At 35.2% G+C, this 16399-nt stretch overlaps 1 protein-coding gene across 1 annotated transcript in view; it reads right to left on the bottom strand.

Annotated features, from left to right (window-relative positions):
* Positions 1-599: 599 nt before the first annotated feature.
* LOC128997772 (plasminogen activator inhibitor 1 RNA-binding protein-like) overlaps positions 600-16399 on the bottom strand; it is an 82779-nt gene continuing 66979 nt past the window's right edge. The window contains exons 7-8 of the mRNA XM_054423449.1: positions 5139-5219; positions 600-4537 (exon numbers count right to left, since the gene is read on the bottom strand). Of these exons, the coding sequence (XP_054279424.1) occupies positions 4418-4537; positions 5139-5219 (201 nt within the window). The 3' untranslated portion in view covers positions 600-4417. The remainder of the gene's footprint in view (positions 4538-5138; positions 5220-16399) is intronic.

Raw genomic sequence — 16399 nt, 5'->3', positions numbered from 1 at the left:
CTGGACCTACCTGTACTTGATCATTGGCCTGGCAAAAAACCGATCTTAGTCAAACATAGCTACACATATCATCTCACTCAATGTCTTAAAGAATTGAATTGAACCTATGGTTTATTCTCTCTGAGTGTGAAAAACTAAGGATATCACATACTTTGATAAATATAAGACTTTATTTTGTGATATTATATTCACACGGCTTTAATTATATCAAAAGTGTTACAGTATCTACATTTTGGTTTATTTACCTGGAGTTTTATTTTGACAAATTAAATGTCTTCAGTGTTTTCACTAAACCGCCTTTAAAGGCAGCCAAGGAGCAAAATTTGCAGGGAGTGAGAGGTCGAGTCGAGGTTTGCCACACCATTAAACACATTCTCTTAATAATCTTGAATCTCAATTAAGTTACAAGAAAAAATATGAATACTTTAACTTGGAATTTGCACAAATTATATGGTTATCCTGGTTTTCTAAGATTAATTTACAAATTTTACAATCATAGAAATTTTTCAAAGTTAATTGAGTATTCAGCTTAGTAGAATTAATTTAGGGACAAGTCCAAGGAACTTCAAATTTAAAGGATAAATAAAAACACTGACATCTTCTATGGGCTTATTTCATTTATTCAGTTTCCTACTTGTACAAAATAGATCACATTATTAGTGTGAAATGAGGCTTTTGTAAGGGAGACGAATGTAGATAACAATGGAAAGATAATCAAATTTGTAGGACTGCTGGGCTAAGATATTTACACACCTAGATCTCAGGCAGGCGGACACCTACAAAACATATTTACAATACTCCTATGTTAACTTGCTATCTGTCCATATATCATTAAGAACAAAATGTTTAAACACATTCAAAGTATATCTTAATGGATGACTGCATGATTATTTACAGTTTTTTGTACGAAAATTCTTGATTCAGTTGGCTTTTGGCATTTTGGTAATTTATTACAATATTATACACATATCTCTGTTTAGTTATTAGGCTAAATATACATCATAGTTCAATAGACTTATTGAGAAATAAATAAGAGGGATTATGTTCATCAATTGATTGAAGAGTGAGTTAATCGCGCCTGGCTCTTCTCTTTGTCTTCCACTATTGACTTTTAGATACTGAGGATATCCCATCTATATGGACCAGCATCTTAATTCAAAACACACTTTGTTGAATGAGCCAATCACAGAGAGCAGTAACATCTAGTTATATTTATTCTGTTAGTTTTTCTTACAGAGATAGTTGATGTGTCAAAAAAGATGCTACCAGATTGACCAGTGCACTCTGCCGTTGGCTCAACTCACTTAAGGATGGTTTGTCTAGTTCTACCAACCAATAGTCAAAGCTTCCATTTAATAACATTTTACAAAATATAATATAATTAAATTTAGAATTCATCCTCTTGTGTACAATTCGATCTCATTATTGCTTAAAACAATCGGTGAAAGACAAATTGAAATAAAATCATTATGTTAAAGCCAAATTTAATTCTTATCAAATTGCTCAGTTAATTGTATCAAGAAAAACAAAAACATAAAAAAATTATTGTATATCGCAAGTGTTTAACTTTTTCAATTTAAAATATACAAAAATACTTTTACGCCACACTACACTGTTTTAACAGACTTCCCACGCAAGGATTTAGTCTAGAAAACACAGCTGTTTGCCGCCAGCTTAATCAAATGGGGTTTCATTACGTACTACTGTACTGTAATGAGTTTTACCGGACACCAATCAGCTGATTATATTTGACAATGAGTGATTAAAAAGTAAAACATAACCTCTCTTAGGGTAGTAGTGATTGTTCGTAATTTAGTCAGTAAGAATATATAAGGATTTGTACAGTTTTTTTATCGTTACGTTAGCTTAGAGTAGAATGGCGTAAAATATCGTACGCCACTCGTCCAAAATGTGTTTACCGGACCCGTATGGTAATCCCGCACTCGACTTCGTCTTGCACGGGAACGACCACAATCGTCCAGTAAAAACCTATTTTCTGGACTAGTAACGTAATATAGTATTATGCAGATAAATCATAAAATTGATTACTTTTTAATAAAACAAAATTAAAAAAAAAAACCCTTAGGCATCAGAGGCAACCTAGAGAAAAAAATATAAATGCTAAGCAACAGATATTGGTTTATAATCAAATAAATTTCCGATTCTCCAAAGACATCTACCACTGGAAAACTAACAACGGTTTATATAACAGAGGCAATGCCATTATTTTTATGCTGGTATCATGCAACAAATGGTATAGTTTTCAAATGGTATTCATGCTGGTATGCTGGCATCATGCAATTTTTCTCATGCCATTCAATATCTGATCACTGTAGAGTACACCAGGTTCTTTATTAATAATGATTTTTTTTTCGGAACAATTACTTTAATTGATAGTCCCAAACAAAAACAGAGAAGGCTATGAGATTTTTTTAAGTGTAAGTAAGATTTATCACACGTTATAAGGATATACAGGCTAGGTTACTTTAATCCAGGGATCCATTTTGTATAGCTGTTATAGAGTTGACATTTGGTGGATTATAGTTAGCAACTGCTTAGGGACTATAGGCCTTGACAGACAAAACAAATGTTAATGGTAAAATGATGATATTATCACGGTATCTAGAAAAGTACTTCAACAACTGTCGGTAGTTAATAGTCTATAGGTGAATCAATTTTTTAACTAATCTACATCATCATAGTTCCTTAAGATCGAGAAAATTGTCCTTGCCTGAGTGCAGCTGCAGGATTCAAGCCCGAACCTCTAGCTCAACTACTGGGTGTAAGCAACTAAACGTTAACTTTTTTTAGGCAACCCATAAAAAGAGTAAACATTTTTTTTTAATCTTAAGAGATTGACATTTAGAAAGAGACACAAATTAGAGCAGTTTACTAAACAAATTCGTAGCTAAAAACTTTCCTTTAGGACCTTAATTAATTTATTGTAAAGAATTTTACGCCACACTACACTATTTTGACGAACTTCCCACGCAAGGATTTAGTCCAGAAAACAGCTGTTTGCCACCAGCTTAATCAAATGGGGGTTCATTACGTACTACTGTACTGTAACGAGTTTTACCGGACACCAAACAGCTGATTATACTGTATTTGGCAATGAGTGGTACTAAACAAAAACATAACCTCTCTTAGAGGTTATGACTAGCGATTGTTAGTCCTTTAGTCGGTGGTATATATAAAGATTTGTATAGATTTAGTAGTATGGCATAAAATATCGTACGTCACTCGTCCAAATTTTGTTTACCGGACTCATATGGTAATCCTGTAATAGACTTCTGTCTCGCATGGGAACGACCACACTCGTCCGGTAAACACCTATTTTCAGGACTAGTAACGTAATATACTATTACCACTTCATTTCCATTATTATGTAATCAACAATGCATGAAGAAACTAATTGGAATCATCTAGTGTTTTGTGCAATTTAAAAGCCAGATTTCTTTCATGATTTAGCAACGTTGGTTTACTCAATCTATGACACCCTAGATACAAATAGATGTTTTTGAATGATTAAAAAGTATCTATCTATAATGGATGAATCAAAAAACAGTTTGTCTTGTTTTGATTGCAACATTAAAAGTGGGGGTCTGTTGGTATATTGTATTAATCCATTTGACAAATATGAACTTTTAATTGTCCATAAAAGGAATACAAAACAGATACCCATAAAACAAAATTGTAATATCTTCACTTCTTAGAGAAAGATCCACTAACCTGTAAGACGTATAAACTAAATTAAAAGAAACTACAAAACACTAGTTTTGCATGCTTTATTTGAACAACACTAGATAATTATCTTATTATGATTGTGGGTGGTGTTAAATTTTCACCAGGGTAACAGTATTTTTGTTTTTGGAAAACAAAGCTAAAGATACTAATATTAATACAAAAAGACATGTCAAATAGCTTAATTATTAATAGTTGACTTTGTCTTAAGTTTTACAATATTAACATCTTTGATTATTTGATAAAAGTCCTTTTAAAACGGCAAACACAAAATAGTTTAACCAACAACATTAACGCCTAAGACTCTGCCTACCTGCAACTGAAAGTGTGATATAGTTAATTTACCTAAGTAGTTACAAAATATTAAAATTATAGATTTATTACTATGATTAAATATCATAACAGTAACTGAACATTATCTTTCTAACCAACAAAAAAAAACTAACACTCAATAACCGATCCGAAGCGATCATAACAAAATAATAAGCATACAAAATGTACATCGGTTAAAAATTACAGTGCCTGCTTAAGTGGGACAGTCAATCTCGGACAGAAGCCAGTTCCTTCATTTCAGACACGTTTAACAAATGATTTGTAACATACTCATGAGCAGGAAACGATAATTTGAATATCATTAATACAGTTGACACTTATATGACTAGTAAGCAGGCATTTAACCAAGAGATGGGAAGTCATGCTCATCATCAACTTTTGGAGCACTTTGACGATTCTGTTGTTGACGCTGAGCGTAAGTACCGGGGTTCTGGTCTCTGTCACGCTCACGGTCTCGGCTCTGAAACATGGATAGCAATAAAGAGGTGTACCAGATTACAGTGGAATGCTCAAGTACTGGAACTGAGAATCGATGGTGAAATGTTGGTACCAATACCTTCGGTAGTATTTTTATTTACTCATTTACAAAATTCAAATTTTCAAACATGTTAATTATTTTTCACTTAACCCTTTGAGGTCAAATTTATTTTTTATTTTTCGGCGATTGCCATTTTAGCAGTTGAGTAAATGGCGCCCGGCGACCTATACTTGCCAATCAACCGCAAAGATAAACTTTATTGATTTTTTTTCCTGAGTATGGTTGCCATTTTTGAGCAGTCGGGAAAATGGCGGGCGGCGACCTATACTCGCCATTCGACCACAAAGGGTTAAGGCTATTTATTTCAGTGTTACAGCAGAGTCTTGGTTATCCGACCTTCCTCGGCAATATTTGATTTAACTCACAGTACTGGCTGTCGCGCGAGGTAGTCCGTTTTGCCAGTCCCGACTGTACGCAGCTACTATACCATATATAATTGGAGTTATATAGTAATAGTTTCTCTAAATGATTTATTTTTCATGCAGTGCTTAAAATGAAAAATCTAACAACAGATTATATGCACCTTGTTAGCGATGGGGCGGGAACTACGCGGCCCTCCGAAGGTACCACCACCACCAGCTGCCTCCCTGTCAGCATCTCGAGGCTGAAAGAAAAACATATCAATGTATACTACAGATAGAAAATCTAAATATTCATATAAAAATGTTGCCGATTACCAGCGAAACCACAAGTTGAGAAATCACAAAGTAAAAGACAGGAGTGGCAAAAAAAGTTCTCTTGATGTACTTGCTACGATGTATCAGAAATCAGAAATCTTTATTCACTATTGATCATATTACATGAAATAGGCTTCGTCATACAATATAGGCTAAATCTATCATAATACTAAGGAAAAGAAAATCTACACATATAACAATCATAAACCTATATAATACTACTGACAATAACAACATTTCTTGGTCAATTCTATCTACAAATTAATCTAGGATCACAGGACAGTCTAAAAACTCAGTTAAACGATAAAACGGATTTTTTAATAGCCAATCGTGAATTTTCTTCTTGAAAACATTGACTGGTGCAGTTCTAGCATATGAAGGAAGTTTATTAAAAAATCTAATGCAGTTAATTTTGTGAGATGACCCAGTTTTGGCTAATCTTTGCATTGGGATATCAAGTCTCACCTTCCCTCTTGTGTTGTGGTTGTGTATGCTCTCTATTGTGACAAATTCTTGTAAGCTCATTTTGATGTGCATTAATGAGCATAGAATATACAAATTTACAACAGTGAGTATTTTAAGTTTAATAAATAATGGACGACAGTGCAATTATACAACACAAGAATAGCACTCAATTTCTATTCTATATAGGCATGGTCATATAACACTAGAGTTATCAGATAACACAAACCATTTGGTACAGATGGTAACCTGGGAGTGAGATGAGGTACATGCAAAGATGGGATTGTTTTTGGTCGTGGAGGAGGTGGCATGCCGCAATCGATGCGAGAAACACAGCTTTTGGACTTGGGTTTAATCTGACTGTGAGGGGATTTAAAATATTGAAATATCGGGATATTCGATTCAAAATTTCTAAATAGGTTCGAATTGAATATTTAAATGATCAACCTACCATTTAAAAGTAGGTTATAATGAATTATTATTCCAAATTAAATAGGGATGGACGGGTCCCGAAATTTCGGGAAATTTTCGGGAAAAAAATATTCCCGATTTTCGGGACGGGATTACATTTGATTCGGGAATTTTTCGGGACGGGATTTGATCCAATCGTCGGCGATTTTGCCGCTTCGCGAGTGACGATGACGCCGCTATCACGAGAGATGTTCACGATAGTTCCGCCAACGCAGGAGGCGAAGTCATTTCGACGATCGCGCCGTGACCGCGGAGTCGTACCGACGATCCCGCCGTAACTGTGAGTCATACCGACGATCGCGCCGTGACCAAGAGTGATACCGACAATCGCGCCATGACCGCGGAGTCATAACGACGATCGCGCCGTGACTGCGGAATCATACTAACGATCACGCCATGACCGCGGAGTCATACCGACGATCATGCTGTGACCGCAGAGTCATAAAGACGATCGCGCCGTGACGGCAGAGTCATACCGACAATCACGCCGTGACCGCGGAGTCATACCGACGATCACGCCGTGACCGCGAGTCATACCGACGATCACGCCGTGACCACGCGTGATACCGACGATCATGCCGTGACCGCAGAGTCAACCGACGTCACGCCGTGACCGCGGAGTCATACAGACGATGGCGCCGTGACCGCGGAGTCATACCGACGATCATCCCATGACCGCGAGTCATACCGACGATCACGCCGTGACCGCGGAGTCATACAGACAATAGTGCCGTGACCGCGGAGTCATACAGACGATCGTGCCGTGACCGCCGAGTCATTTTCAACGATCGCGCCGTGACTGCGGAATCATACCAACGATCATGCCGTGACGGCGGAGTCAAAAAGACGATCGCGCCGTGACGGCAGAGTCATACCGACCATTACGCCGTGACCGCGAGTCATACCGACGATCATGCCGTGGCCGTGAGTCATACCGACGATCGTGCCGTGACCGCGGAATCATACCGATGATCACGCCGTGACCGCGGATAGAGTAATTTAATCCCGTCCATCCGTAAAATTAAATGATTATTTATATTGTTTCATAGTTCTAAAAAGTATATTAAATAAAAAATAAAGTCCTACTACGAGTTTACTGTCAAGAATACGTAAGATCGGCAGAATAGAATACAAACAACTGACACGAGTGAAACAACACGACACGGGCACTGGCGCAGCAGCTCAGGTAAGTCGAGTCGAATCCAACGAATCCTAGGAAAAGATTCGGATTCAAGATTTGATTAACGAGATTCGAGAGTCGTCTTAGATGAATATTATTTTAATAGGGATAGGCCGATAAAAAAATTTCTCGATTCAATATCAGTTCTGAAATATTACTCTCGATTCTCGTCATTCTCGATACCGATTCCATATAAAAACTCATATCTTTAAGGAAGTTGCCATGGTCAATGTTTTGTTGTTAATTTAAATTCTGAATCAGACAACCAGCGTAGTTCATGCCGGCCCAAAATTATCGTGCGCTCTCAGTTATTTATCGTATCTAAGTGTGATAAGTAAACGGAGTCAGGGAACCGCTCTTGCTTTTTACAAAACGAAATAGTCGTAGACTGAAAACATCCAAATTGAGGTAGCACTGGCACGGCAACTCTACTAGAAAATCGAGACGCTGTAAAACGTTGTTATGTTGGTACCACTAGAAGAACCAACCAGCTCATTGGCTGTTGGCAATTGCAATGCCATAGTTCCAAATTACTACTCCCCTAGTAAATATGGCGGCCAACGTCTTCTCAATTCTCGCATTCAGTGCTACTTTCGGTTGTAGCTTGTAGCTCTAGTTCAGTGTGAGCAGCTATTGCCGCCACTATTGCGCAACTATCGCAATAAGTATTTGTCTGTGTTCGTGTGTTCGTGTGTGTGTGTGTGTGTGTGTGTGTGTCTGTATTCACCGAATAGTGGCATCCTTCACAGGCACGTGGCCGTACTGTGGCACCTTCAAAAATTGTGGCACCTTTTTCAGGGTGCCACAGCTAATTCGATCATTTTTTGGGTTTTCCAGCATTAATACGTCGTTTAAACATCACATGCCACAATTGAGTATTTTTGAGCTCGTTGGTGTGAGTTTAAGTAGCGCAGGTACACGCCGAATTGTGGAACACGAAACCATACCGGTAGCTAGCGCGCCTCGCGCCGTCCGCTGGAACTATAACTTCCCTAATGCTATGTTGCCAATTCTCGCGCCAGCCTACACTCTAAATAGTGGCACCATGCCACAATTCAGTATATATCAACAGTGTGTGGACAGGATGCCACTTAATGAGTTGTAGCGCTTGAGCAGTGTGTAGAACAGTGCAACAAGCAACTAATTTAAACTAATAATACTGTACTGCCACGTACTATAAAACAATTTAAGTACCATAAATAATATACTTTTGCTCCGAGTGGTGAACAATGTTTTACATTACAAATATTTTGTGTAGTAAATAAATATTTAAATTGATTTTATGACACCATTAAAAAAATTATTTTTGTTTACAAACATAAATTGGTAACGTAGTTATTTTGTATCGATTGAATTTTTACATTGAAACAATAACAATGTTTTAGGTTAGAACACTATATAAGTTGTCCTTCTTTTAATTCTTCCGTCTTCTAATTTTTTATCTTACAAACTATTTCGTGCTGATACATCTATTTTATTAACATTCTAGTCATGTGGACAAAATATTTTAAAATTACATTTCTGATTCACTCAGTAAAGGTAAATTTCGATGCATCATTGCTGAAAGTTATGTTTTGCTTCTCATTCTCAGAGTATTCCAAAGACATCTAATGTTTCAACCCATGTTCAAATGTTATATGAGGTAAACACATAACCGAATCAATTAAAGTACTTGAATTAAAATACATATTATCAACACGCATAAACTAGTTCAGATTATATATCATCTCACAATCATATTTGCATACTACTGTGGTGTTTTAACCAGTCCCCACTAACAAAAGCATAAAATGAAAGGTCCTAAAGACGTTAATATTGAGTCATAACAAGAGTGGTTTAAAAGTTGTAACCGTGATACTGTAAATAATTTGATATTGTTTGATATTATACAATCGTTTTACAATTTTGTCAATCTATCTGTTACTTTAAATACAAATGTATTCTTATCATTCAATGTTTTGTTTTGTAGGACCTTTAGTATTCTAAACTTTATTAATAATAAACCTATTTTAACATACAATATCAATTTTAGGAAATTCCTAGTATGGTTGGAAATATATTGGCATCCGTGAAGTTTGTGTAATGTTTTTTAAAAACACAATATGTTATATTTAACTTCACTTGTTATTTATTTAATATATTTCTACTTCTTGAAATTCTCAGTTAACTGGGAGGCGGAGCAAACAGTTTGTTCTTAAATGAACTTGAAAATTCTAAACAACCTTTTTTCTGTTGGTTTACTTAAAGTCTATAATGTTCTACTATGAATGCAAATCTATAATATAGTGAAAATTTCCAGTCCCACCCTCAAAAACTATGATATTTAACAGTTGAATTCTTATAACGTATCAACACATTATTTTTAATTGGTCACCAAACTGATTCTTGAATTTTTGAATTAGTAGTTGCAAGAGTACGCAAAACTGCAGAGAGTCCTTGAAAATGCTTGTGCAATGATATAGTTTTAAATTATAAAAGAAACCCTTCACAAAATTGTATTTACAGGACCAGAGGCCCAATATGCACATGGTATTTCATTTGTAGGAGGCAAAAAAATTCAAATCATATTAATTTATGATTGCCAATAGATTTTGAGTTTCCGTAAAAACAATTATATAAAACTGTCTGCAAATGTCGATAAAACTAATTTTATAAGAAATGGTAGATTCTTCTGTTGCTCTGTAGGCGACTATTTTGGTCACACAAGGAAGTCCAAACTTATATTAGTTTGAACAACGTCATCTTGATTTTACATTGTACCAAGATACATAATCGACACATAGGCTTACTATGTGTCTTATTACTTACTATGATGGACCGCGCAGGCATCTTGCCTCTAAGACTGACGTTTTCCAAACGAATATAGAAGTTAGATCTACATTCTTCATTTTAGGCTTGAAATAAGTTTGTTTGTGGGTAAGAGCTAATGAGTAAGCATGAACAATAATTAATCCCCTTTTACCCTTCTCCCCGACACGCCACCATACCACGGCATCTTACTAGCAGACCTCAAGGTCATTGACGTAATTGTAATGAACTAAATTTAGACTTCCACCCCCCCCCCCCTCCAATGTCACCAATAGGCCCTAAAGGTTGGTATGTAACAATTCATGACGGTTAAACAATGACCTTTAAAATACGCTTTTAATTTGTTTTCTAGCGTTTACCGTATCTTACAAAAAGTTAGTTTACATAATTAACAACAAAAACCTTTTGGGCGAAAGAAAAATTCTGAAAAGCTACGAATTAGTTTTAATATTTAAGTTTAAAAATATGTATCTATATCTTAATAAAGTGTGATAAAGGTTTGGCGTTTGGTTTGCAATGTATTTTCAAAGTCACAAGATGGTTTCTGAAACTCTTTATACAACTCTCCTTTATACAATTTAAAAAAAATATGATCCAAGAAATTGAGCTCTTTAGCCACAAAATCCACCGTTTTTTTTAACTTACCTGACCAAAAAATAAAAACAGTAGCAGCCGACGAACTTTTTTATGTCATATTTTAAAACTCATTTAAAAGTACCGACTTTATTTTAAGAGTTAAAATAGAAAATATAAACTTTTAAGCTTTTAGTTAGAACCAATAGTGTCCTAGACTAATTGACATCTTTCATACGAAGTTTCAACGATTTACATTTAGTTTAAATAGGCTAAATGTCAAGTTATTTTGAAGCTGGACATGAGTTTTGGTGCCGTTTTCATTGGCATCTACCACTTCTAACCTGCACTAAGATGGCGGACCTGGCTTCAGATGCTTGTATGTTAGTTAGATAGGCGTGCTCCATCTATTGGTCTTATGTGATCGTTGATTTAAACTAACGGAATTCTGATGAAAATTTGAACATGAATTATTAGCAGTTTTGCAGGGATGATAAACAATAGTTTATTTTTATTTTTTTTTATTTGAATTGCTTGTCAGTTGGCAACAAATCTTAGAGATGTGTATACATTTTTTAGGATAAAATTGAATTGGCAGATATCATGGTAAAGAAGCGTACTAGAAAAAGTTACTGTCACCTCATCCAATTTTTACAGCAGTAAGCTGTTGACATGCTAGGCGAGCAACCGCGAAAGTGAGGACGGGGAACAGCTGATTTCATGTTCCTAGTTGTCAAATTGTCTGCTAGCTACTAACGTACACATGCATAAGCCATCAGCGGTAGCACCAGTAGCCTCATTGCCTATATAAACACTCGTGTTAAGGTTTAAATACAGTAGTTAATGCTATTACTGAATTTGATACTACACATATTGTTACTAATATATGAAATGGAGAAAAACATTACCCTAAAAATACAAAATTTCCCAATTTATATCCAGACCTTTTTAAATAGCTTAAAAAACAAATAATTTAGTATATCAAAGTGTTTTTGTACGGCTATTGGTAACAGGACAAATTCAAAAATTGTAAATTTAAAATCCCAATGTTATTCTTATAAAGAATATTGTAAAATGTTGTAGTTTGCTTGCTTATGGATATATTTTGATCAAACTTGGCAAATTTATTCAAACAATTACAAAACTATTTGGATCATCAACGGTACTCTAGATTTCTCAAGGTAGGACACGTGAATTGGAATTTTGGCGTTACAGACACAATGACAGAAACAATCAAACAAACGTACAGATAATGACATAAGACTCGGTTCGGCTTTCTTATTATATAACACGTAGAAATAACCAAACACTTCATGAATCTACACAATGTACAGACAAAACAGTAAAGACAGTAATCTTATAATTAACTACTAGTGAACCTGTGCGGCTCAATGCCCCGCAAAAACATATTATGAATTTAGAAAACAAATTCATCGTGTTATATATTGACTCGTCAAAAATTAAATACAGTAATAATAAAGCATTAGAAGGGAAGCAATCCAGCCATTTTCTAGCTGTATGTCTATTATATTTAGTAAATTAATAAGTGTTCAAGTTCAAGTGTGTTACAGGGTAGTTATTTTTTAAGAGATTTAAAAACACATTTAACAAAACATTTTATCATATCAAACCAATAGGCAGTGAATGTAGCATATACCTATGTAGCATATTTTGAGGGTCATAAAATGCTGCTTGAAGAAAACACTTTTAACAATATTTTTTAACAAAAGCACTTCCATAAATACTACGATTTTAGTCTTAAAGTCACCTTCAGGAATATTACCCTGGTCAGAATTTTCCGTAATCAATATGCTTATCCTACTATTAAAAGATGTAGCCTTACTTAAAACAACATATACAGTATATAGTTGCTCATGACTGAAATTGGTCTGGCTAAGAACATTGCTGCTCTTTAATTAAAGTGCTTGTGCTGCAAATGCCAAAGATAACAGAAATTAGCATCTTTCCATTTTAAAAGGTAACTGTGTTTCAGACGGGCAATTTTTTTATCCTCAAAATCAAAATATGTCCTTACTCACTTGTTCCATGTTAGGACTTTACATTCTACTTTACATTGTTGTTAACCGTTCTGATCACATGAAGCCTTGTGCCATTAATGAGGCCCTTTTTGATGTATTAATATCAATAAAACCACTGTCTCCTTTTATTAGTATAATCTGTGTCTTGGCAATCCACTGACCTCTATATTTAAAAACTCAGTTGGATTTTTTAGATGGGTGCCTCTGCCTTCGACTGTTTTCGAGGACCCACTCTTCCCCTTGGCATACTGACAGTTAATTACCTAACTTGTAAAGTTCATGTAGTATTTCATTAATACTGTTAGTTTATAAAGAAAATTAGATAAAAGGTACTTGGCTTGGTGCTTTCATAACTGCAAACTCAAAATACACCCAGAAGTAAAAAAGAATCAAGTTATTGGTTAAAAAAAACTATGTTTGTGTAAAAACATTATTCACATGAAGTAGATGATTTGTTTGATTTCTCGATCAGCTGTTTCGTTTCTAATGAATTAATAATGTCAAAGATTTGTGATTTTAAATACATCAATTATTATAGTAAAGTTTTCTAAATATGGTAACTTATTCTCAACTAAATTTTACTATTCCCAACAGGAAAATAAAGTAGTGAGATCCATTATGAGTAAAGTTTAAGGCACACAATCCTTGATTGAAATGTAGTATACATTAACAGTCATAATACACAGCAATTATTATGCAGTAGACTTTGACTATTTTCAAGTAACAAACATATGTTTCTGTAAATAAAAATTATCTCCCTTGTTATCCTTATGGAGAAATACAAAACTTTAAAGGGCCCCAGGGCCTCACTCTCTAATTATTTCCTTAAAAAGAAGGTTTCCTGCACAACTTCACGTTACGCTCTTTCCAATGACACCAAAAACATGTCAATCGGTTCAGTAGTTTCGGAGGAGTAATTGTCACAAAAATCGTGCTTGCGTATTAAATAAGTATAGATAGTGTTTCTGCCCGTGCTTCGCAACGGGGTGAGAATCTTTGGGTCTCTAAATCCACCGTAAAAAATAGTATATTTTGTACCTAGGGCCGAAAGTGACGTTTTGCCGACTCGAGATCGGGTCTTAAGTTCGAGACGAAGTTGAGAACGTGAAACGATCGAGAGCTGCAAACCCATTTCGGCTCGAGGTACGAACGCTATTTTTCACCCAAGTATGTTTTGCAATATAACGTCCCTCTTTATGTGAAATATTTTGAGAAATCAGCAAAATCAAAAATAATAATAAATAGTTGTCTAGGCAGCTGTGACAAAAAACAAGTCTATTGCAATGCCATGGATACAGCTTGTGCATTTAATATACATTAATGTTTTAAGTAAATAAGCGAACAAGTAATTTTGCGGCCCTAGGGGTGTAAACGCCTCCTCGGCCCCTATATGATGATGACAACTGGCATGGCCAGCAAAACATAACTTTCAGCCACCAATTAACGTATGTAAAACAGCTAAAAACATCATAGTGTGGTGAAAAATTCGTTACATATACTTTTACATTACCATGAATTAATTATATGCATACAGAAAAAACGGAGTCATACTTATTGCGTATTTTTATGTATATTTCTTGTATATTCCCATGAAACTGATAATTTACCCAGCACATTAAGGCCTTTAATCCAAGTATCTAAGTTCGTAAACCATACATATAATGTGACGATAAAATATCAACGACATAGCATTTGACCCATTGACTTTAAATCCAATAATTGTCAAAATTATTGGAGCTTGGAAAAAACGGCATGTAAAAAAAATCGTTACACTAATAAAAGATGACGTGAGGAGCGCGGGCAATCGCAATGAGCTACAGCGGCTAGGACAAAGCCACATGAATACAGAACTGAATGAAGGAACTAGAACGGAGAACTGGCAACAGCGCATGCGAAAAGTAGGGGGGGCGAACACACCGCTCAAGCGCTACAACGCATTAGTGGCATCCTGTCCACACACTGTTGATATATACCGATTTGTGGCAAGGTGCTACAATTGAAAACTGGAATGTTAGATGTTAAAATGGAGTGTTCATTAAAAATATCGATGCACACATGTTTCTACCACCTTCCTTCATCCACTGGTGGCCGCAGTTTGAAAGATGCCACAATTAGGTGTTTGCGAGTATTCGGTAAAACCCCGTATGTGTGTGTGTGTGTGTGTAGACAGACACTCACACTGACTGACAGTTAAACTAGGACGAAGCAGACAGCACGACGATTTAGTAGACAATACTCAATACGATTATGATTCCCAATCGACGCTCGACTGTGGATTGAATTAATACTTCTTAATTAATATGTTATTTAAAATTGTATTAAGTATACTACTCAGAGTATACTACTGTATCGATAAACTAATTTAAAATCACCAAAGTGTACCTACAACAACCATAAAGTAGACACGAAAAACGAGCTTCATAATTCACAATGGGATGAGAAGGCTATTTGTGTTGTTTAGTCTATGGTTCAACCAGCTTTCTTGGAAAATAAAACAACCGTGTAAAACCCTATTTCGTTTGCTTTAAATAAAATTTTACTTTGTGGTAAAAAGTAGGAATACCGATACCATTTTTTTGTCACACCATCGGTACTTTCGTCTTGATCTTACTCCAAATTTAGCTATATTTCAACATGTAAGATATTTTTTTCTTTTCCTTCACTCATCTAAAATAACATACAATTTCTTAACGAACATTTTTGGGCTTGGACGACTTGGTTCCGGCGTTGGTATGGCGCAAGTAGGTGCCCATTACCTAACATAAAATGTTGTTATGGTTGAGGAAGTAAGGTTTAAATAGACAAAAAAAATTATTTTCATTTTATGCTATGGAGGTTGGGATTTCTTTATTTCTTGATTTACGGCAGGGAAATCTGTTCTACAGTATAATACAACAGTAAATGACGGATCATTATTTTATTTTATTTTTCAGAATACAAAATTAACAGAAAATGTAAAAACCACCAACTAAAACTCTCGCTATACCTAGGCCTGGGTCATGAATGATACATTATTAATGGTAGGGGGAAAAGGAAACGGTGATATAAATAAGTAAACACAATCATATCTAACTTTTTATTTTTGATTACATAAATTATAGTTTTTGTAGGCTTACATTGTATTATACTTACATAACATGCTGTCTTAAGTTGATCTCAAACTCAATTGAACTTAAAAACTCTTCGATTGAATATTCGCTCGTAAATATTCGATATTCGGAATAGTAAAAATATATTTGATTCGATTTGAATCTAAAAATCACTATTCGGACACCCCTAAAGATAGGTGTTATTTTAACGTACAAATGATCTGCGGTAACCTAGAAAATGAAAATCACAATACTAGGTTGGCCGCTAACCATTGGTAAGCTGGAAGAGTCGTCTACAGAACCTCAAAAAAATTAGTGGCATTTCTGCTGCTCAGGCATTGCCGGCTCGTATCGCCTTTTTTCTTTTGTCAGTATTTGTCATTACAATGTTTTAATATTGACATGATTGTGTCAAGTATAGTCAAAGTAAAAAAAAAAACACAAATTAGTTTTATACTTAACCCTAGATCTGGCGCACTAGAAAT

Source organism: Macrosteles quadrilineatus, unplaced genomic scaffold (assembly GCF_028750875.1).
Source record: "Macrosteles quadrilineatus isolate MER2022 unplaced genomic scaffold, UCM_ALF_1.0 Scaffold_7__1_contigs__length_78375512, whole genome shotgun sequence".
NCBI lineage: Eukaryota > Metazoa > Arthropoda > Insecta > Hemiptera > Cicadellidae > Macrosteles > Macrosteles quadrilineatus.
Note: the sequence above shows the minus strand (reverse complement) of the source record. Positions and strands in the feature narration are given on the sequence as shown.